Genomic DNA, 23,575 nt, shown 5'->3' with positions numbered 1-23,575 from the left:
TATTTGGAGGAAAGACAGAATTTTATAGATCACTTTCCTCAAAACCTCAAAAGAAAAAAGATTATTGTAAGTCAGTCTTCAGTGTGCCTTCAAAGTACCTTCAGATCAGTGAGGATTTTTTCAATCCATGTTGTCACAACTACTATGCCTTCCATTGTCTCAGAGCCCAAAGAGGACGCTTTGAGGGACAATTCTTTCATCACAGACTCCAACACTACAAACGTAATGGGTTTCCTTGACTTCTCTAGTTTTCTTCGCTTACTGGGTGGTGACTGAAAGAAAAAGAAGGCATGGGGGAAGAAGGAGAAGTTATCCAAATAATCAAATTTCATGTATTATAATGAACTTACCTAGGGACACTTCCATGACTTCTACTACCAAATGGAGAGCACTAAAAACGCAAAGACCTTTGCATGCTTATTTTCAATACTTGAAACAACTCTGTGAAACAGGTAAGTTACCTCTACATTTGACAGAAAGAAACCAAGATACAAAGAGGATATGTAACCAGCTCAAGGTCACATAGCTAGTAATTTGCCAAGTTAGGATACAAACTCAAAACACATGTTCTTTCTGCCCTACCACACTGCCTGTTTTCAGGCCATCCCCATATAACACCCTCTGACTAGTAATGTCCTTAATCTATGTGTTATACCCAACACATGCCTGTACAATTATTCATTTCATAGCAACTCAAGGACCTGGGGACTGTTTTATCAAGAACTGCATGGCGGTGTCTGGCTGGCTCAGTTGGTAAAATGTGTGACTCTTGGTCTCAGGGCTGTAAGTTCAAGCCCCACATTAGGTATAAAGCTTACTTAAAAAGTTAAAATTAGGGGCACCTGGGTGGCTTAGTCGGTTAAGCGTCCGACTTTCGCTTAGGTCATGATCTCACGGTTCGTGGGTTCGAGCCCCGCGTCGGGCTCTGTGCTGACTGCCAGCTCGGAGCCTGGAGCCTATTTCAGAGTCTGTATCTCCCTCTCTCCCTGACCCTCCCCTGCTCACTCTCTCTCTCTCTTTCCTAGAAATAAATAAAAATATTAAAAAAAAAAGTTAAAATTAATTGAAAAATAAGAACTGCATGGTTTATTTTTTTAATGTTTTATTTAGTTTTGAGAGCGAGAGAGAGAGACCGCATGAGCAGAGGAGGGTCAGAAAGAGGGAGACACAGAATCCAAAGACCGGCTCTAGGTTCCGAGCTAGCTGTCAGCACAGAGCTCGACATGGGGCTCAAACCCACAAACCACAAGATCATGACCTGAGCCGAAGTCGAACACTTAAATGACTGAGCCACCCAGGTGCCCCAGAACTGCATGGTTTAAAACTGCCTACTCGTAGTCTTAAGTTTATGCTTGTTGAGGCTTGAAGGAAAGCAGTCGGTTAGCCACAGCCTATGAGATCACATGTGAGGAAAGATCAGGGTCAACTAGGATCGCATGGGCAGAGAAGGAGGCCTGCTGCATCTTGGCTAATGTTGGGACCAAGCCAATGGCTAGCCGAGCACTGCCTCTCTGTTGGAAGAATAGATTCCAGTGGTGATGAGAATAGTGGATTTGAAAGCTAGTTCCACAGAATTCAAGACTGTCATCTTCCTATCTTTCTTTCTCTTTCTTTCTATTTCAAGCTTAGAACATGAATTATACTCTACCCACTAGAGGGACTCAAGTTCCATTTTAAAACCTAAATGACATTACTATATTCAAAATGTTTCTTTAAACATTTACTAAATTTTTAAAATGACTCTTAGCTAAGGCCAGATATATCATGAACACTTTAAGAGAGACTTCCACCTACTGACTATAAAATCTATTAAAACTTTAAAAAAGATAATTGTAAGGGTCAGGGTGCAGATTATAAGGAGAAAGGATCATAAAGAGAAAACACTTTAGTCAGGTTTGAAGACCTTTTCCTGCAAAAAGCAGTCGCTGATAGTTGTGCTGCCATTAACTGAAATTCTACCTGGCAATGGTGATGGTGCACATGCGTATACACACGGTGTCAGGTCCGCTCCCTGGGTGAGGTCTTGTAAGAACTAATCAGCAACTCCACTCGCCCCCCAACAAAACAGCCAGTTTATTCCACACTAGAAAACTTCTAGATCGTATTTCTTTTTTTTTCTTACGAACAGTTTATTATCAAGTTGGTTTCCATATAACAAACACCCAGTGCTCATCCCCACAACTGCCCTCCTCCATGCCCATCACCCCCCTTACCTTCTCCCCCACCCCCATCAGCTCTCAGTTTGTTCTCAGCATTCAAGAGTCTCTCATGGTTTGCCTCCCTCCCTTCCCCAACTATTTTTCCCCTTCTTCTCCCCCATGGTCCTCCGTTAAGTTCCTCCTAATACACCTATACGTGTGGGGTATCTGGGTGGCTCAGTCGGTTAAGGGTCTGACTTCGACTCAGGTCATGATCTCACAATTCGTGGGATCGAGCCCCACGTCAGGCTCTATGCTGACAGCTAGCTCGGAGCCTGGAGCCTGCTTCAGATTCCTTATCTCCTTCTCTCTCTGACCATTCCATCTCTTTCTCAGAAATAAAAACATTAAAAAAAAATTTTTTTAAAGTGACAAACCCTAATCCACCTATATGTGCAAACATATGGTATCTGTCCTTCTCTGCCTCACTTATTTAGCTCAGCATAACCCCCTCAAGTTCCATCCATGTTGCTACACATGACCAGATTTCATTCTTTCTCACTGCCATGTAGTATTCCATTGTGTATATAAACCACATCTTCTTGATCCATTCGTCAGTTGATGGACACAGGCTCTTTGCATGTTTTGGTTATTGTTGAGAGTGCTGCTATGAACACTGGGGTTCATGTGCCCCTATGCATCAGCACTCCTGTATCCCTTGGGTAAACTCCTAGCAGTGCTATTGCTGGGTCATAGGGGAGTTCTATTGTTAATTTTTTGAGGAACCTCCACATTGTTTTCCAGAGGGGCTGCACCAGTTTACATTCCCACCAACAGTGTAGGAGGGTGCCCATTTCTCCACATCCTTGCCAGCATCTAGAGTCCTCTGATTTGCTCATTTTAGCCACTCTGACCGGCGTGAGGTGGTATCTCCGTGTGGTTTTAATTTGTATTTCCCTGATGAGGAGGGATGCTGAGCATTGTTTCATGTAGATTGTATTTCTAAGAAACAATCTATTTTTTCCCTTTATACTAGACAGTAAAAACAAAAACAAAAAAACAACCCAGGAAACTAGAGAACACTAAGACACAAGCTTAGTAGAAAAGGACCAAAAACTAAGAGTACATATATGGGTAAGAACCTGCTCCTGAACAACAAATCATGGATTCCAAGCTCTAAATCTGAACTTGTCCAATTAATGTTTCAGATGAGACAAATTCACATTGATACTAACACAGTAGTATTGTTAATATTCAATCACCCAGCCTAAGAAACATATTTTCTACAGTCTACTGAGAGCCTAAAACTTTTCACTAAGGAGCTTAAAATATGATTATTAAGCTGGGGAAAAAGAAGATAGTGGTGTGTAGAAGGGGAACGGGAGACAAGAACCAGATTCCCCATTCCACTTCCCAGTATCCAAGGCTGTTACTACAGACAGGTCACTGTAACAGGATCACCCCTGACAGCCCACCCAGCGCACCAAAGATCACCTGGAAATATAGCTAAAAGGACAGTGCCTCATATCTCTTCTGACAGAGATGGTAATCTCTTGTGTTTACAAATTCCAATTCAGCAAAGTGAAGATTTTGCTATTTCTCAATTGGTCATGCTGGAGCTGGCCTACAATACTCTTTCTCCAAAACAAAGTATTGACTCATCATTATTTCTAGACATTAAAGGAGAGAAATGTGTCCTCACCGAACCTAACAAGAGCTCTATCAAGGATTCACTTTCCAAGTTTCAAGGGAATCAGAAATAAAATAAAATATTACCCTATTACCCAGGATGAAAATGAAAACTTCTGCATCTCAAATATGGTTCCTGTATCTTGCATTCTGGCCCCAGTTTTCCATATATAATGGCCAACTGATAAATCTGGTATTTCTGAATATTGTTAGTAAATTACTTTAATACACACATACACAGTCCTCCTAAGACTGTTTTAGTTTTACTCTATTATAGAAACTAGGCACTCAAAACAAAACAAAACAAAACAAACTAGGCACTTAGATAATTTATACTCCAGAAATTCTCAAGTTTTTAAATGATTCAAGTTTAATATAGGCTTGGCTCACAGCCATCATTCCTTTTCCCTCTTATGTATACTGAAATCCCCCCCCCCCCCGCGCCCCCTGCCGCTTTTAAGTTTAGATTTGAGAAAACTGAGTGGGGAAGGGGCAGAGGGAGGGGAGGAGAGAAGATCTGGAAGCTGGCTTCACACTGACAGCAGAGAGCCCGATGCGGGGCTTAAACCCATGAACTGTGAGATCATGACCTGAGCCAAAGTCGGCTGCTCAACTGACTGAGACACCCAGGGGCCCCTGAAATTTCTTTTTTTATTGTTTTGTTTATTTTTCAGAGAGAGGGCATGCACAAGTGGGGGAGAGGTGGAGGAGGGGACAGAGGATCCAAAGTGGGCTCTGAGCTGACAGCAACAAGTCCAATGTGAGGCTCAAATCATGAACATAAGATCATGATCTGAGCTGAAGTTGGACATTCAACTGACTGAGCCACCCAGGTATCCCTGTACTGAAATTTCTTAGTAGGCAGGGCTAGAGTAAAATACAGGAACAGGCTTTGAGAAATTAGTAACTAAATTGAACCCCACAGGTCCTCAGTAGCAGGTAAGCTTATACCCTGTCACAACACTAGTAAACAGAAACTGTTTTCCCCCAACTAAGGTAAATTATTGCAAATATGCTTATAATCTCAAATCACAAATATTTTCAACAAAGGGTGCCACATTCAAACTGTCATTATCTAGTTGAAGCAGGCAAGGTGACATCAATAATTCAACATTTTAAAGTGTAAAACAAAATCACTATTTACAATGGCTTATTCAGTTTAATGTGAAGAACCACAAGGTGAATTTACAACTGATTTGGGATTAGAAAATATACTACTATATTCCCCAGCTGAAAATCAGGACAGTGGGGCCTGGGTGGCTCAGTCAGTTAAGCGTCCAACTTTGGCTCAAGTCATGATCTCAAGGTTTGTAAGTTCGAGCCTCGAGTCGGGCTCTGTGCTGACAGCTAGCTCAGAGCCTGGAGCCTGTTTCAGATTCTTATCTCCCTCTCTCTCTCTCTCTCTGACCCTCCCCTGTTCATGCTGTTTCTCTCTCTCAGAAATAAGTAAAACATTAAAAAAATTTTTTTTTAAAAAGAAAAGAAAATCAGGACAATGTGAAAGACGTTTCGTAAGGAGCTATAAACTCCATAGGGGATACTAGTTTTGTATCTTTTGAATCCCAAGGATTTAATGAATAACAATCAATAGGGGGAAGGGCATCAAGTGTTATTTTGTTGCATTATTAAGAATACGTTAGACTGAAAACATAAATTGAAAAAGGTTTTAATTTTTTTTAATGTTGTTTATTTATTTCTGAGAGAGGGAGAGAGACAGCATGAGGAAGGGAGGGTGAGAGAGAGGGAGACACAGAATCTGAAACAGGCTCCAGGCTCTGAGCTAGCTGTCAGCACAGAGCCTGACACGGGGCTCGACCCCACGAACTGTGAGATCATGACCTGAGCCGAAGTCAGACGCCCAACCAACTGAGCCACCCAGGCGCCCTTTTTAAATTTTTATTATTTATTTTTGAGGGACTGAGACTGAGCGTGAGCAGTGATGGGCAGAGAGGGAGACACAGAATCTGAAGCAGGCTCCAGGCTCTGAGCCGTCAGCACAGAGCCCAACATGGGGCTCAAATCCATGAACCGTGAGAACATGACCTGAGCCAAAGTCGGACACTTAACTGACTGGGCCATCCAGGAGCCCCTGAACAAAATCAGTTCTTAAATTTTAAAATATGCTTTACGTAGCACGGCTGTGGATAAATTTCTTAAATCCTCACTCTTACTTTCATTTCTAGATCTCAGTGGTGCAATCAGTCAAGAGACTTTCAAAATGAGGTGTAACTTAACACAAATCCACAGAGCATATGCTGTGTTGCCAGAGCTGTGTTGCTAACTGTGGCTAAGGCAAAAACCGTGTCAAACAAGTCACGGAATACAGGAAACCATTAAGTTCTCCCTAGTATCTGCAGGAAAAGAAGGGATTCACTCACTAGAGATCTGCTGAGCATGTAGCCACAGCCTCCTTGTTTGACAAAGCAGGCTCCAGAATGGTCTTGCGGGAAAGGAGTGCACTTGCTCTTGGCCAATGCAGGGGAGTCTTTGCTGTTCTGCACTCTCAATGGCTGCTGCCCCAGGTCCTCCAGAACCAAGCAGAAATGCCTGTGAGCTATTATTCTGCACAAACTATCATTATTTGGAGAAAGAGAGCCAGGGGCCAACATGGACGCCTGACCAGAATACAGACAGGAGGTGTGCTGGGAAGGACGGCCAGATTATCTACCTCACCAACTAGGCCTTATTTAAATGAGTATCAGCTCTGCTGCCATGAAGTGGACTGAGTATTTTGTTGTCCAAGGGTGTAGCTTTCCTGGTAATAGTTCAGTGGGCATTTCTATTGCTATCTTAATCTGACAGGTCACTGTTTACAATGTCTTGAAACTGGGGTGCCTGGCTGGCTGAGTTGGTAGAACGTGTGACTATTTTTAAAAAAAGATTTTATCTAAACCCACTGTGGGGCTCAAACTCATGAACCCAAGATCAAGAGTCACATGCTCTACCAACTGAGCCAACCAGGTATCCCGAAAAGGGGTGACTTTAACCCTACATGTGTTTCCTTATTTTAAAAAAACAAACAATGGAAGGATAAATTTGAAAACTGTGTAAATAGCAACCCATGCAGCAGTGGGAATGTTTCAAAGACACGAGAAAAGCTAGATTACTGAATATATATATGTATATATATATACATATATATGACATCTGATTTTGAAATCATGTATTTTTCACAATTACAAAATTAAATAACAGACAAGGAATCCTAAAGAAATAAAATGAATGTATGAATGGACTTGGTGGCATAAACCCACAAAGAGGAAACATTCCAAATGACTTTAAAATCCATCATGAGACAGTCCCCAAGGACAAAAGAAATTTTGATGATAATATTAATTTTGAGACTGTTGTGGTGAATTTTGGGTCAAAACAAATGAGTAATTATGTCAGCATGGTTGAGGAACTAGGCTGACTTTTTAGAGCCCCCAATTTCTTCATGTAGCAATTGGGGACAACACTTGTCAGGTTTAAATAAAATGACATGATATGTGTGATGCATTCACATTAACAACTCCTCCATGAAGCCAGCTCTGACTAGCCAGTCAGAACTGCTTTCATTTTGGGAGCTCCCTAACTCCCAACCATTCATTTAGGCACTTTACTCAGATACAATTCTGTAGCAATGCTCTGTGTGTGTTTCGCCCCCATAGAACCGGTCATCATAAGGACAGAAAATGGTGTCTTCCTTCTTTGTTGTTATCACAATGAAGATCATACTTAATAAGATAAGTAACTAAGGAGAGGGTCCTTAGCTCTGGTTTTGCTCAAAAGCTCAGTTGCTTAATTATGGCATCTGTTTTACAGCCTACTATATAGCCTGGTACATTGCTGGTCTCCAAGCCATTTAACAGCAGAACCTTTCAAGAAATAAAGTCAATATTAATACTGATGTAATCAGATCATATCTGATTAAGATGAGAGCAAAGCCTGAAGTCCCAACCTGACATCCGCCCCCAGCTGTCATCTCCCTGTGGCACCCTACATAGAATCCTTAACCTATCTAGAACGAGTCTGAAAACCTATGCACTACTAAAGAGAGCACGGCCAGGAGGCCCCAGCTGTGACACTAACAAGGTTACCTGACTCCTTCCATCCATCTGCTTTCCAAAAACCTTCTAGCTTTATTTCCTAGACAGGACAGTCCCCAGGCTTAAAAGAAATGTCTTGAATGCAGGGGGATAATTTTTTCTAAAACCAGAGTTTCAGGACAATGCTCATACTAAGAGTGTACAACTTACTGGGGCCACACCATTTTTCCTTCTTGTTTTAACAAGCGTTAAACTTCTGAATGCAAAGCAAAGCTAAAATAACATCTTGAGTAATTAAAGGAGAAGCTGGGACAAAGAGGCATTCTAAGTGGCTTGTTAAATCTGTAAAGAACAGTCCTTACAATATGCTTCCTTATATACATCATCAGTAGGAATGATTGTACAAAAATTCTATCAACACTAGGATTCATCCTTTTGTTGCTAAAATAAATCTAGACAAGAGCAATGGACTTAGTGTAGGCACTTGAATCAGAATTTTTTTAGCATTCAGCACCAACAGCAACGAGTCAGTGGGCCTAAGATAAGTGAAAATAGAAGTTGCCATAGTAACTTGCACATTTACCCTAAAAAGGCAGGAGTGGGGGTAGGGTGGGGAAGTAGGTCAATATTTCTACTTAACTAGCTCTAGGCTTCCTGTCCTCATCGAAAACAGCATCCTCCTAGCTACCCACTCGTAACAGGAGCGAGAGGGAGAAAGTCAGGGGAGCATTTCCAAATGCAAGGCGTGGGGAAAGGTCCAGGTGGAGGAGAGGAGAACCAGGAGGATGGCCCACTGAAAACCTCGCCAGTGCTCTGGGCCTACCCCTGGGAAAGCGGTTGCTGATCAAGGGTACCAGTGCTAAGAAACTGTTGCTGGGTTACTGCAAATCAGAAACTGCCATTTTCCCTGTAGCGGTTTAAGTGCACCTAATGGAACACTTGGGAACGCGTTATTAACAGCTTTGGGTTGAGGATACTGTGGGGAGGGAGGAGTACTCTGGCATGGGAGAACCTGAGGCCCTTTGCAAGAGACATTCTTTGATGGTTCAAACTATGAATAGGGCTCAAGAATGGCCTAGAAGACAAGGAGGGAGAAGGTTCCTTTTCAAAATAAGCTGATTTTGCTAACACAGAAACATAGTGCCCTTTGATATTTTCATCGGAGACAGCTACTAATCCAAGGGGGCAAAGGGGACTTTGGGCTCTGAGATGGCATGGAATGTGCCAGAGCCCATTATAAGCTCTTCCACCTGTGGTGCCAACAAATATGGGAAGCAGGTTAAAGAGAAATCATTTGGAAACAGACACAGTTCCACTTTCCTGCCACTGTTAATATCTGCATATTAATCCAGGGATAACCCAGTGTTTGTGCAGGGATAATTTAGGGCATTACCAATGATTTTAACCACTTGGTGTGAAAGCCCCAATATTCTAGAAAATGACAGAAAGGATAATCTGTCAGGGAGGTAAAAACAAAACAAAACAAACAAAGGAACAACAACAGCCCAGAGCTATCTTTTTAAACAGCTCAGAGCCTGGAGGCTGCTTCAGATTCTCGGTTTTCCTCTTTTTCTGCCCCTCCCCCACTCATGTGTGCACATGCGCTTTCTCCTCTCTCAAACATAAACATTAAAAGATAAATACATGCATACATACATACATACATAAAAATAAACAAGTGCACATTTCAGGGGTGCCTAGATGGTTCAGTCAGTTGAGCATCTGACTCATTTGTCTGAGCAATTCGGAATCTGCTTGGGATTCTCTCTCTCTTTTCTTTGCCCCTTCCCCCGCTCACACGCACTCTCTCTCCCTCAAAATAAATAAATAAAAACTTAAAAAAAAAAAATAGGGATTCCTGAATGGCTCAGTCTCTTAAGCGTCCAACTCTTGATCTCAGCTCAGGTCATGATCTCACGGTTCATGAGTTCGAGCCCCACAGTGGGCTCTGAGCTGACAGCACAGAGCCTGCTTGGGATTCTTTCTCTCTCTCTCTCTGCCCCTCCTCCGCTCGTGCACATCCTCTCTCTCACAATAAATAAATAAACTTAAAACAAAACAGAAAAAACCGTGAACATGTCAAACACTAACCTCTAGTCTCCCTATACTGCCTTATACAGAGGGAGGCATAGGCTTACACAGGATAGGCCATTCAAACTTGACTGGGACATTTATTTCAACCCAGCAGCACACCTAGTAGCAGAGTACAGGAAGGACAGGCTCAGTTTTAAATCTGAGCCCATGTAATCAGAAACACCTGCAAATTATCCCCTTGTACTTCTGCACATGTCTCTACTCCTTTGTCCTAGGAGAGAAGGGGAAGAGGCTCACAGACACAGCAACATTTAAGACTTGAAAGACCCAAGAGCAACCAAGACTTTGGGAAAGGAGCACCCAAAATAAACCTATTGTATGGATAGGGGATCAGAGACCTGAAGGACCAGGTACCAGGCCTCCATTATTACTATGAGAAGAGGAAGCACAGTGCCCAGCAATGTGTGCATAAACTTATGATGGGAGGCTCCAGGCAACAAGGCCGATCACTCTTGTGAAGGAAATGTTGAGAACAAACAGATGCTCTTCTATTACCGCCTCTCAGTACAGCCCAGAGAAATTATTCAGTCTAACCAGTTCAGAAGCATTTTTCCATTACATAAAATAACACGGAGGACAGAGAAATTTGTGGAACAAATCATTCTTTAAAACATTATAGTAAAGAAAATGTTCAAGCTTGAGCATATGCAAAGTAGAAAGAACAGGATAATGACCATCCAAAACTGATCAATATTCTACTGGTAATCTTAAAGCTAAGACAGAACCCTTTACTGGAATGATCAAAGGCCTGCAACCCAAAATGGCAATTTCTGCATTTACCAATAACCCCAGGAGACAGCTACTCTATGAAAGCACATCAATAATAAAGAAAAATAAAAACTAATTTCAATTCTAAAGGAATATCCCACAGAATTAATTACACCTGCAAGGTGTTTCCACAGGTTATACGAGCACGGCATTGCACAAACCCACAGACAAAGACTCCATGGTCACTACAGTCCACCTTATAGGACTGTGCCTTGCTTCACAACACTTCCCATTCTGCCATGAGCATCTGGGGCAAACTTCAGGGCAACAAGACAGGACAGATTTATTTATGACCTACTGAAACCCACCACGTGCTGGCATTTGGAGAAGCTGTAACAAAGGCTCTACTTACTGGCACTGTAACATCATCATAAAAACTCCAAGCTAAAGCCCATCTCATTGTCCGACCTTGACAGAATTCAGTGTAGGTGACTTTAGGAACCTGAAACCAAGACACAGGTCATCCCATCAAATTGAAGTCATTCCACCAATATGTTTTTGGCTCCTGCTTCATGATAATTATGTGATGGTCTTTCTTTCTGTCAATTAAGAAACTCTGCTATACCCAGACAGTTATGTACAGTTGTCTAATAATCACTGAATAAATTATGTCTCAACAAAGTTGTAGGTTTTTTCCTCTTCTAAAACATTAGAGAGAATTTACAGTTCTGGCTTGAAGGTCCAAATAAACAAAACACTCAAAATAACACAGCTCCTTCAGAAAACCACTGGTAAATGATTCAAATGTTGTTTTGTTTTGTTATCTTTTCTTTCTTTTTTAAGGAAAGAAAGCCACCAAAGCCTGGCTAGATACAGCCATGTAGTCTCCCTTTTATCTATCGGGTTTTATGGGAAAAAAATGAAATTACTTTGTAGCTGTTAAAATTTTAACACAGAAAAGGTGTGACAGGGAAAACAGGATGAGTACAATGTCAGAGAGAAACCAGAAGTGAGAAACCTGGGTTTCTGCCATGGACCACACATCTAACCCCCTTCTCTGAAAAATCACCTGGCTCATGCTTACTTGTAACAAACATAAACTGGGAGAGAAGTCAGGGGGCAGAAGCAAGGGTCTGAACTCATGTAGACTGTACCATAAAGGGAATCAAAGTTGACTGAAGACCATTCTAATTATAGCTGATCTCTGATAACTAGACATGTGACCCAGAACAAGCCCCTTGACTATGTAGCCTTCAGTTTCTGTAATTACAAAGGAATCTGACAGGGGGTTGGTGGCAGGTGGTATCAGGTTTTTTCATTTCTGGTCGCTCTCTGACATCATACTCATACTGTTTTCCCCCATCTTTTCTGTTTTAATTGTCAAAGAAGGCCTTTTAAAAATAATTTGTAAAAATCCTCTTTTAGCCCCAGAATTACAAAATTCAAAAATAAACAAACAAAAAAACAAATTTAGAGTTTTAAAGTATAAAGGAAAATTCTATACTTTAACTGCCATCACAAGTAGACACACCAGAATGGTAATGATAAAGCCTTACCCCTTGTATGCGAAGTTCTTCCTTTAAAGGAGCCAGGCTGCATTTCTTCCCCAGCATACAGCTGTACCACCTAGGAAAGAAAATCAGAGAAGTTAAACATTGTTTCATGTGGTTACATATTTAATTATTTCTCAAGTGAACAAAATGAGAACAGNGAAAAAAAAAAACAAGTGGCAATAACAAAAATTGCATACAATATATTTAGACAAAGAACAAACCAAAGTAAATTAAAAATACAAAAACCCACTTAGCCTCTCCAAAACACCACCTATATACCATTTTAACAGAAACTGTAAAATCTAGCATGAACCTGTATTGTGAGATGGCTTCACCTGCAAATAATTTAAGGATATGTATTATATTAGTGTTTCAATTTCTTCTATAGTAAACACAAATATAGAAGAGGGAGCAGAGAGAAGACAGAGTGAACTGGTTAAAAGGTAAAAGGATAATATTTAGCCTATGAAGAATTAACTACTATGCTTTCTACCACAAGCAACTAGGAAACTTGACAAAATATATGTAACAATTGTTTTTCAGACATTGGACAACTGCAGTAAAGACCTATGATCTCAGAGAGAAACAAGCAATGTGAGCCCCATAATTGCCAGAGCTTACTGCCTGAAAGAAATTTCCAAGCAGCACTGCAGGGAAAGTACATGCAAACAGATCCCCATAATCTTGCTGAATTGTTGAGGAAGAGATGGATTTCAGAAGCCCACACAGTAAGAATCTGAAGAGCAAAAGACAAGGAAGGAAGGAGTTGCAGAGAGAATTATGGCCATCTGCGGAAGAGTTCCCTGGAATAGTCTGTAGAATAATGATTTGCACATGTGAAGTGGTACTCTGTGAGGCTACGGAAAGAACTCCCAAAAAGCAGTTAGCTGAACAATTCCTAGAGTCCAGACAGAGCTGGACTAGTTTGCAGTTCTACTAGCCAGGGTAGAAAACCCTGGTTAATAAAGGGGCATATAGTAGAGTCTTGGAAGACTCAAAAGGATCAAAGTGATCACAGGTTAACTTAAGTAAACATCAGAACAAATTCCAACACTTTTTAAAGGAACACAACGAAATGCAGCACACCAAAACATAAGATTTGCAATGTCTAGCNCCAAATAAAAAACACCAAAAAAAAAAAAAAAAAAAAAAAAAAAAAAAAAAAAAAGGAGGGGGCAGGAAAATGACTTACAACCAGGATTAAAAAAAAAAATCAATCATTAGAAACATATAAAAAAATGAGAGATAATGAAATTAGCAGATAATGACATTAAAACAGCTCTTAGAAATATGCTCCAAACCAAACATGGACATAGTGAGGAGTATAGGGAAGATATCAAAACCAACCAAATGGAACTTCTAGGCATGAAAATTATGATACCTAAAATGAAAATTTCACTGGATAGGATTAACAACATATTAGACTCTGCAAAAGAAAAGAACTGTGAACTTGAATACGCAGCAATATAAACTATACAAAATAAAGCACATGGGGGAAAAAATCAACACAGCACCTGTGACCTGTGGGACAGTATCAAGCAGTACATATAAGTGGCATTTCAGGCAAGGGGAGAAGAGGAGACAAAAAAAGATTTGGAAAAAAGGCCAATTTTTTTCAAAATTGAAAAAAATTGTAAGCCTACACATAAAAAGTCCAATGAATCTCACACAGAGGAAACATAAGGAAAATGGTATCAGGGTACCTCACAATTACTGAAAATCAGGGGTGCCTGGGTGGCTCAATCAGTTAAGCGACTGACTTCAGCTCAGGTCATGATCTCACAGTTCATGAGTTCGAGACCTGCATTGGGCTCTGTGCTGACAGCTCAGAGCCTGGAGCCTGCTTTGGATTCTGTGTCTCCTTCTCTCTGTGGCCCACCCCCCCAACTCTCTCTCTCAAAAATAAATAATAAGAAAATATTTAAATTACTGAAAATCAGAGATAAAGAGAAAATCTTAAAAGTATGGAGAGGCTGGAGACACTTTTTAAAAAAGATTTTATTTTTCATTAACCACTTCATGTAACATGGGACTTGACCTTACAACCTTGAGATCAAGTCACATGCTTATTGACTGAGCCAGCCAGGACCCCGAAGCCTTGAACATTTTTAAAGGATTAAAACAATACAAAGTATGGTTTCAAGGTATAATAAGTAAACTAGGAAACAGTAAAAGAATCATAATCTTCAGGTCATGATCTCACGACTCGTGGGACTGAGCCCTGCATCAGGCTCTGTGCTGACAGCAGAGTCTGTTTGGGATTCTCTAACCTTCCTCTCCCTGCCCCTCCCTGGCGAAGCTCATGCACTCTCTCAATGTAAATAAAGAAAAAACTTAAAGAAAGCTTTTTCTTTAGAAAAAGAGAAAAGCGTTCTAATATCCAAAACAGTTTTTTTTTTTAATGTCCATGGGAATCAGTGCTGAGGTAGGGAACCCTGAATTGCAGCTGACAAACTGCCGGAGACTCAGCATGGACAGGTCTGAGAGAGAAAAAACCCACGAGGACTCTGTCATGAGGACCCTAAAACTTTCATCAATTTTACCTCCAAGAGTTTGACCAGGTTCTCACAGTGAATATGGGAGAAAATTTTTCTGTGCTTCCAGCAGGGTAAAGGGAAAAGGAGTAATTTCAAAATAGGCTAGAGCATCCTGTTCTTAACAAGACCTGCCCTCGAGAGAAACCAGGTAAACAGATCCTAACCTGTTAAGGTATTATCATATCCTAACTTATACAGAGAATTGGCATCAACCAACTCCAGCCTACTCTAGCCATCCTGTCCCACTAGGAGGGAGAGGAAGAGTAAGCAGGGACTGAGAATCAAGTGTGAAGTTCACAATCCAGAGGGACAGGCTCACTAAGACTGTGATCTACTCACAAGACTATGGAATGTCTCCCCTCTTCCCACGCCTCACCCACCTTACTAAAGGTCTATTTATAGCAGTTCCTTTTACCCAGTGTGTATTTTTATTAAGAAAAAAAAAATAACAAAACATATTAAAAGCCAAAAAAACAGTCTGAAGAGACAGAGCAAGGATCATAACCACATATGGCAAGAATGTGGGCGTTATCAGATCAGAAATTTAAAACAACAATGATTAAGATGCTAAGGGCTCTAATAAAGTAGACAGCATGTACGAACAGATGGGCAATGTAAGTAAAGAGACGGAAATTCTAAGAAAATGAAAAAGAAATGCTGAAAGTCAAAACCCATGTAATAGAAAGGAAGAATGCCTTTCATGGGCTCATCAGCAGACTGGACACAGATGAAGAAAGAATCTCTGAGTGTGACGATATCTCAGCAGAAACTGCCAAAAGTGAAAAGTAAAGAGAAAAATCACTGAGCAGGGACACAATACAATACCCAAGAACTGTGGGACAACTACAAAAGGTGTAAGATATGTGTAATTGGAATTCCAGAAGGAAAAGACAGAAAGACACAGGAAAAAATATTTGAAACAATAATGACTGAGAATTTCCCTCAAATTAATGTCAGACACCAAACCACAGATTTGGGAAGGTAAAAAAGATCACTGAGCAGGAAAAACACCAAAAAAAAAAAAAAAAAAAAAAATCACACCTAAGGCATAAGATTTTCAAAATACGAAAACTAAATATGGAAGTCAAAGGGAAAAAGCCACATTATGTATAGAGGAACAAATTACATCAAACTTATCTTAAGAAACCACGCAGGGGGCACCTGGGTGGCTCAGTCGGTTAAGCATCTGATTCCTGGTTTCAGCTTGGGTCATGATCTCACAGTTTGTGAGACTGAGCCCAGTGTGGGGCTCTGAGGTTTGTGAGATTGAACTCTACATTGGGCTCTGCAATGACAGTACAGAGTCTGCTTGGGATTCTCTGTCTCCTCTCTCTGTTCCCCACACCAGCTCTCTCTCTAAATAAATTAATAAACTTAAAAAAACAAGGAAAAAAAAAAAAAAGGAACCATGCAAGAAAGAAAGTAGAATGAAATGTCTAAAATAGCNCAATGACAGTACAGAGTCTGCTTGGGATTCTCTGTCTCCTCTCTCTGTTCCCCACACCAGCTCTCTCTCTAAATAAATTAATAAACTTAAAAAAACAAGGAAAAAAAAAAAAGGAACCATGCAAGAAAGTAGAATGAAATGTCTAAAATAGAGAAGAAAAAAACCCACCAACCTAGCTAGAATTCTGTACTCTGTAACATTAAAAGTGAAGGAGAAATAAGACTTTCTCAAACAGAAATTGACGGAATTTGTTGCCAGTTCCTTCTCTAGAGAACTTCTCTTAACACTGCAAGGCCTTACAAGAATGAAAACTGTATCAGTCTGAAACTCAAATCTATATAAAATGAACAAGGGAGAAACAATAAGTGGGAGTTAAAAAAACACAAAGAATCAAAACTTTTAAATTTTCTAAAAACTTTTAATGTTTATTTATTTTGAGGAAGAGCATGAGCAGGGGTGGGGCAGAGAGAAAGGGAGAGAGAATCCCAAGCAGGCTCCACACAGTCAGCATAGAGCCCGAAGTGGGGCTTGATCCCAAAAACTGTGAGATTATGACCTGAGCCAAAATCAAGAATTGGACGCTTAGCAGACTGAGCCACCCAGGTGCCCCAAAACTTTTTAAGTTCTTAATTGAGCCAACAGATAACAGTTTATTAAAAATAACACCTGGGGCACCTGGGTAGCTCACTCAATTAAAAATCCAACTCGATTTCAGCTCAGGTCATGATCTTGTGGTTGGTGGGACCAAGCCCCACATTGGGCTCTGCGCTGACAGTGTGGATGGAGCCTGCTTGGGATTCTCTCCCTCTCTCTCTCAAAATAAATAAATAAACTTAAAAAAAAATTATCAACAACATATTTGACTATGTATGTTTATAAATATACATATGTATAAATGAAATGAATGACAGCAAAAATACAAGGAACACGAGAATTTTTACATTTACATCAACTGTATTGAGATATAATTTGTATACAGTAAAATTTTCCAATTTTATTTAATTGCATGAATGTTTATTTATTTTTGAGAGACAGACAGAGGCATACTGCAAGCAGGGGAGAGACAGAATTGAAAGCAGGCTTTAGGCTCTTAGCTTTCAGCACAGAGCCTGACATTGGGCTCAACCCAGGGACTGGAAGATCGTGACGTGACCTGAAGTCCGCTGCCTAACCAAATGAGCCACCTATGCGCCTCTATTTTATTTGTTTTTAAGTAGGTTTCATGCCCAGTGCAGAGCCCAATGTGGGGCTTGAACTCATGACACTGAGATCAAGACCTGAGCTGAGATCAAGAGTTGGACACTGGACTGAGCCACCCAGGTACCCCCTTTTCTGAAATCCAATTTTAAGTATGTAGCTGAATGAATTTTGACAAATGTGTCTATACCACCACCACAATCAAGATATAGAACATTTACAGCACCCTAAAAAGTTCCCTAGTGCTCCTTTGCAGTCTTTTCCCATCCTACCCCAGCCTCCAGTGACCACTGGTCATTCTGTCATAATAGTTTTTGCCTCTTCTAGACTTTCATATAAATGTAATCAAAAAGAATGTTTCTTCTATCTGGCTTTGTATCATAAATACACTGGCAGTTTCATATGGTTCCAACTTAATATATTAAATAATATAAATGAAAATCTTAATGTTTATAGAAGTATGAGAAATAACTACTATACTGCTCTAGAAATAATATGCACTAATATTTTATTTTCACTGTTTGTGAAAATAAACTTTCCTTTAAAATTATCATTCCTGGGGCACCTGGGTGGCTTAGTCGATTAAGCGTCCGACTTTCGCTTAGGTCATGATCTCGCGGTTCATGGGTTCGAGCCCCGTGTCGGGCTCTGTGCTGACTGCCAGCTCAGAGCCCGGAGCCTGTTTCAGAGTCTGTGACTCCCTCTCTCTCTGACCCTCCCCTGCTCCCCCCTAGACATAAATAAAACATTAAAAAAAATTAAAAAAAAAAAAGTATCATTCCTGAACAGATTAGATCAGAGTCACCAGAAACCAAGAAATAGCCCAGAACAGAGACAAATCAAAGATACTGTAAATTTCCTTAGGAGATGAAGGAAAGCAAATATTTAGATAAGTAAGGCCTGTTATAGTTAAATATGTCATTGGTAGTTAACATACACTTCGCAGAGTTCGTATTTCTTTTAACCCTTGCAGTAAACTGAATACTAGAATTGTGAATCTTTTAAGATTTAATCTCAGCAATACACTTAACTGTTTCCTGAAACACTTATATTTCTTACAGCACAAATAGAAGTTACAGCATTTATTAAAAAATTCTGAAGTGACTTCACTTTAAAAATGCCTACCCATTAGATCCTAGCTACTCTCACAGGCATCTTGTGACAACTAATCAAAATGCCAAGTAGAAAAAAGATGAACTAAAGGAAGATCTAGTTACCCAGGAGACTGAACCTATTATACTATTTTAATGATGAAAGTGGCACTCTACTCATTATAGCATTTAGTAATTCCTCCGAGACAGCAGCTTCAAGAAAAAGTATTCTGAAATAAGTTCAAACATACAGGAGAGTTGCAAGCTTAGTACAAATGATTCCAGTATACTCTTCACCCAGATTCATCAATCAACATTTTCCTCCATTTGCTTGTTCTGTGTGTTTTGCTTTGTTTTAAATATTTGAGTGTTAGCTACAGTCATCATCATGCCCCTTTAACCCTTAATATTTTGGCATGTCCATTTTAAAAACAAGGACATTCTCCATTCTCCTTCATAACTACAGAACAATTAATCAAATTGAGAAAATTTAACACTCATACAATATTATGATCTGAAATACAGTCCATTTTCAAATTTCACCAATTATCAATTACCCCAATAACGTCCTACATGGCAATTTTCTCCCCTCATGCAAGATCTAATCTAAGGTCCTGCATTTCATTTACATGTCAAGTCTCTTTAGTCTCCTTCAATCTGGAACAGTTCCTCAGCTCCCCCCCCCCCTTTTTTTTTTTTTTACTTTTATGACCTTTTTATTTCTGAGGAAATATTTTACAAAACCCCTCATGCTGGTTTGTCTGGAGTTTTCTCAGAGTTAGGTTCCAGTTATAAGTGCTAGGCATGAAGGGCAGGGAGTGCTACTGTGTCCTGGGTGCAACACATCAGAAGGTGATCATCTGCTCAAGGTAGGATGCCACAGGTTTTTCTATTGTAATGTTACCGTATTTCTTTGTGATTATAAGTCATCTGTGGGGAGATTCTCTGAAAGTTAACATTCTACCTCTCCTCAAATTTTCTACTGCTGATCTTCCATGAATCAATTATTACAAAAATGATTGACAAAATCATCAAAGTTTTTCTCACTTTATTATTCCTTCTGTATGTACTAGTTAGGATTCTACTGTGACAAGAACTTTTTTCTCTATCCCCTTTATGTATTTCATTTGCTTTATTTAATAGGTTAGTATCAATTACTGTCATTATTTATTCTGAAATCATATTGTCCCAGATTTGGCTTGAGCTAGCTCCTATACCCTTTTGACATGTCATTTTTTGAACACTTTCTTAGTTTTTGATATTATAAAATATTCCAGGCTCTTCTTAAACTTACCCTTACCCAGCAGTGGAATCACCCATTTCTCCAATGCGTCTGATTCTTTTTAGTGGGGATTACTTACTTTAAAACTTTTTAAAACACCAAACCTTAAATAGAAGTGGAATACAGAAAAATAGAAGAAGAAGTTTGGCATAGTAAAGTAGACATGAGCGTAGTTAAAAACTTCCCTCATTGTGGAACCAAGGATTTTGCTGCCTATAGTGAATTATCAGAATAAATGCCCCTCGACATGCAGAACAGCCCTAATGTCCACCTGATCTAAAAATTTACCATGTAATGCGCGGTAACGCATTACAAATCTACATGGCTAAAAGTAAACTTTTATCTTATGTTCTTCTTACTTTAAGTAGTTTTAATTACTCACATACATTTTTACAAGTACAAGAAACACGGCAATAAGACTCTCCAAGGCAGTGGGACCAAGGCTTTTCATTCTTTGGTATTCCTTTTCATAACGGCCTGATGTACTAAAAATACATGCTTGTTGATTTTAACAACTCTCTTCTTTGACCACTTAAAGTAGAACTAACTAGGGGCGCCTGGGTGGCTTAGTCGGTTAAGTGTCCGACTTTCGCTTAGGTCATGATCTCGCGATTCGTGGGTTCGAGCCCCGCGTCAGGCTCTGTCCTGACTCCCAGCTCAGAGCCTGGAGCCTGTTTCAGAGTCTGTGTCTCCCTCTCTCTCTGACCCTCCCCTGCTCAGGCTGTCTCTCTCTCTCTCCTAGAAATAAATAAAAATATTTAAAAAAAAAATAAAAAAAAATAAAGTAGAACTAACCAGTGACTACCTACTATAGGTAGATACGTCATGAAAGTGATACAGCCAGCATGTCATGCCATGAACCACTGGACTCAACCTGTTCTCCCTAAGATCTGAGTGCAGTCACCAATCAATGAGGCTCTGCCCCATCAAACTTGAAAGGGAATGTAACTATGCATGTATGCATGATACCTAAATTAAGGTTATGAGAAGCACATAACCTAATTCATTAAAAAAAAAAAAAAGTCCCTTATCTTTCAGGCTGTTTAATTCTTTATCTTCCTACCTTAACAGGAAATAAAAAATCAAAATACCAGTACCTGCCTCCTGCGAAGCTCACAACTAAAAAACACGTTTTAGGGACGCCTGGGTGGCTCACTCGGTTGGGCGGCCGACTTTGGCTCAGGTCATGATCTCACGGTTCTTAAGTCTGAGCCCCACGTTGGGCTCTGTGCTGACAGCTAGCTCAGAGCCTGGAGCCTGCTTCAGATTCTGTATCTCCCTCTTTCTCTGACCCTCCCCTGCTCACACTGTCTCCCTCTCTCAGGGAAAAAAAAGTTAAAAAATACTTTTTAGGTTTTAACTGAGGAAATCCTCTTCTACTGGAGAACAGGCTTGTATATTATCTGACCTCCAATACATCTCTACCTTCTATATTTGTGTGGTGAGTTACTGAAGCAAGGAGTAAAGATGGAATCAGAGATGGAAGAGAGCCATCCACATTATAGTCTCATCAGATGTATCTGTGGAGGTTCAGGAACAAATGAGAAGTGGTATGTTCTTTTTAACACTGAATAAAAGAGTAAATATAATGCCCAATAATAAGGAATTACTTAATTGTGGACTGTTGTGAAGCTATTTAAAATTACTACTATGCACATACCATTAGCCACAAAGAAACACAGGAATGAAAAAAATTAAGTTAAAATCAAAAGTAGAAAACAAAATTAGTGGTATTCATGATTACAACCATGGGAATAAAAAAGGGGGGAACTGGCTGGAAACACCCAAAGTAAGCTACCAGTTGTGTCAAAGTGCTGAGATCAATGTTTTCTGCATTTACTAATTTTCTGTGTGATTATATTGTTTAAGAGATAAAAGTACAAATAATAATAACATCTAACATTTAGATAGCACTTCCGTCTACATGTATACTCATATGTAATTTCTCTTCATTCTCTGAACAGCTATGGGAGGTATTATCCCCAAAGTTGGAGTCTTTCCGCTGAAGAATTAACTAAAAGCTCAGTTATAAAACCTACAATTATACCTTGCTATTATTACTTATAGTACCCCATAACTATACTAACATCTACTTTAAAAAAACAGAAGGGAGGGGACTTTTTATTTACATAACAAAGTACTTGTTACATTTTCTTTCAACACAGTGGACCAGCATGTAAATCTACTGAACTCCTAGAACAGTTGAATTAAAATGATCTTAAAATTCTTTATACCAAATATGTGCTCACTTAATTCTATGACCACCCTGTGAGTTCTAAAGTAGCTATTATTATCCCATTTTACCAAAAAGAAAACAAAGTTTACATTTGGTAATTAAGAATGTTATTAAAGAATCACAATCAAAAGGCACAGAGGCGCCTGGGTGGCTCAGTGGGTTGGGCATCTGGCTCTTGATTACGGCTCTGGTTACTGTCTCACGGTTTCGTAGTTTCAGGCCCTGTGTCAGGCTCTGTGCTGCAGTGTGGAGGCTGCTTAGGATTCTCTCTCTCCCCCTCTCTGCCCATCCCCCCCTTGCGTTCAGTCTCTCTCAAAATAAATAAATAAATTTTTTTAAAAAGGCACAGATTATTCAATTTGTTGCCTATCACCAAGTAATGTTGAATATATACAAACCCAGGAAGTATCCACCATCTGGCAGGGGGTAGGGAACAGAAAGGAAAAAGCATAAAGAGGAAAAACGGTGAAACCAGTATTAAGTTGGAACTTTGTGAGATACAGATCTCTTACTCCTGGAGAAATCATAAAATAACCGCTATAAAAGGAATCAGCTACAGCCCAAGTCAAACTGATTATAAATAGATCTGTAAACAGATCTACTGATCCATTTAGAAGGTTGGGTAAGTCTCTAAAAAAGACAATGCTCTTTTTTTTAATTTTCTTTTTAACATTTTATTTATTTTTGAGAGAGAGAGAGAGTGAGTAGGGGAGAGGCAGAGACAGAGAGACAGACAGACAGAATCTGAAGCAGGCTCCAGGCTCTGAGCTGTCAGCACAGAGCCTGATGGGGGCCCAAACTCATGAACTGAGAGATCACAAACTTAGCTGAAGTTGGCCACTTAACTGAGCCATCCAGGCACCCCCAAAACACAATGGTATTAGGTAAGCTTAAGTCATAGGTAAGGTTGAAAAGCACTTGTAACTTCTTCAACAATAGAAAAGCTGTCTAGACCAGAAATCAGGAGATCTGGGTCCCAAGTTTCTAATCTGTAAAACTAAGATGCTGGAGAACTTTACCTCCCAAAGGCGTCCCAGCTGCAAAATCCTTTAAGATATAGAACAAACTGCAGGTGATGCTGTGTGTGACTCAGGCGAGCCAGGACTCATACCAGGGAGGTGAGGCATCTTGAGTGCCATCACTGAGATCAGTCCAACAAATTTAACTGACTTCACCCCATAATGTTAAAAACTCTGAGTTCCTACATTTTTTCAGGAATAAGGAGAGAAAAATTCTAGAGAGATAAGAAGCAAATGGTAGGGTTAAAATACTTGTTTTTAATCCCTTATTTTTCAGAGCTTCAAAACATAGGTACACCTCATTTTAGTGTGCCTCCTTTATTGCACTTTATAGATAACTTTTTTTTTTTTAACAAATTGAGGTTTGTGGCAATCTTAAATTGAGCATCTCTATTGGCATCATTTTTCCAACTGCCACTGCTCACTTTGTGTCTGTTGTCACATTTTGGGAATTCTCCCAATATTTCAAACTTTTTCATTATTATAGTATTTGTTATGATGATCTGTGTCAGTACTATTGTAACTGTTCTGGGGCGCCACGAGTCGCACCCATGCA

At 39.9% G+C, this 23,575-nt stretch overlaps 1 protein-coding gene across 2 annotated transcripts in view; it reads right to left on the bottom strand.

The window, feature by feature from the left end:
- METTL16 (methyltransferase 16, RNA N6-adenosine) overlaps positions 1–23,575 on the bottom strand; it is a 72,202-nt gene that overhangs the window by 9,598 nt on the left and 39,029 nt on the right. For both annotated transcript variants that reach the window (XM_077749593.1, XM_077749594.1), the window contains 3 exons: positions 12,214–12,283; positions 11,070–11,159; positions 99–272 (listed from right to left, as the gene is read on the bottom strand). In XM_077749593.1, the coding sequence (XP_077605719.1) occupies positions 99–272; positions 11,070–11,159; positions 12,214–12,283 (334 nt within the window). The remainder of the gene's footprint in view (positions 1–98; positions 273–11,069; positions 11,160–12,213; positions 12,284–23,575) is intronic.

Source organism: Crocuta crocuta, unplaced genomic scaffold (assembly GCF_008692635.1).
Source record: "Crocuta crocuta isolate KB4526 unplaced genomic scaffold, BGI_CrCroc_1.0 scaffold149, whole genome shotgun sequence".
Taxonomy (NCBI): Eukaryota; Metazoa; Chordata; class Mammalia; order Carnivora; family Hyaenidae; genus Crocuta; species Crocuta crocuta.
The sequence above is the reverse complement of the archived record's forward strand: the minus strand, read 5'-3'. Positions and strand labels throughout refer to the sequence as shown.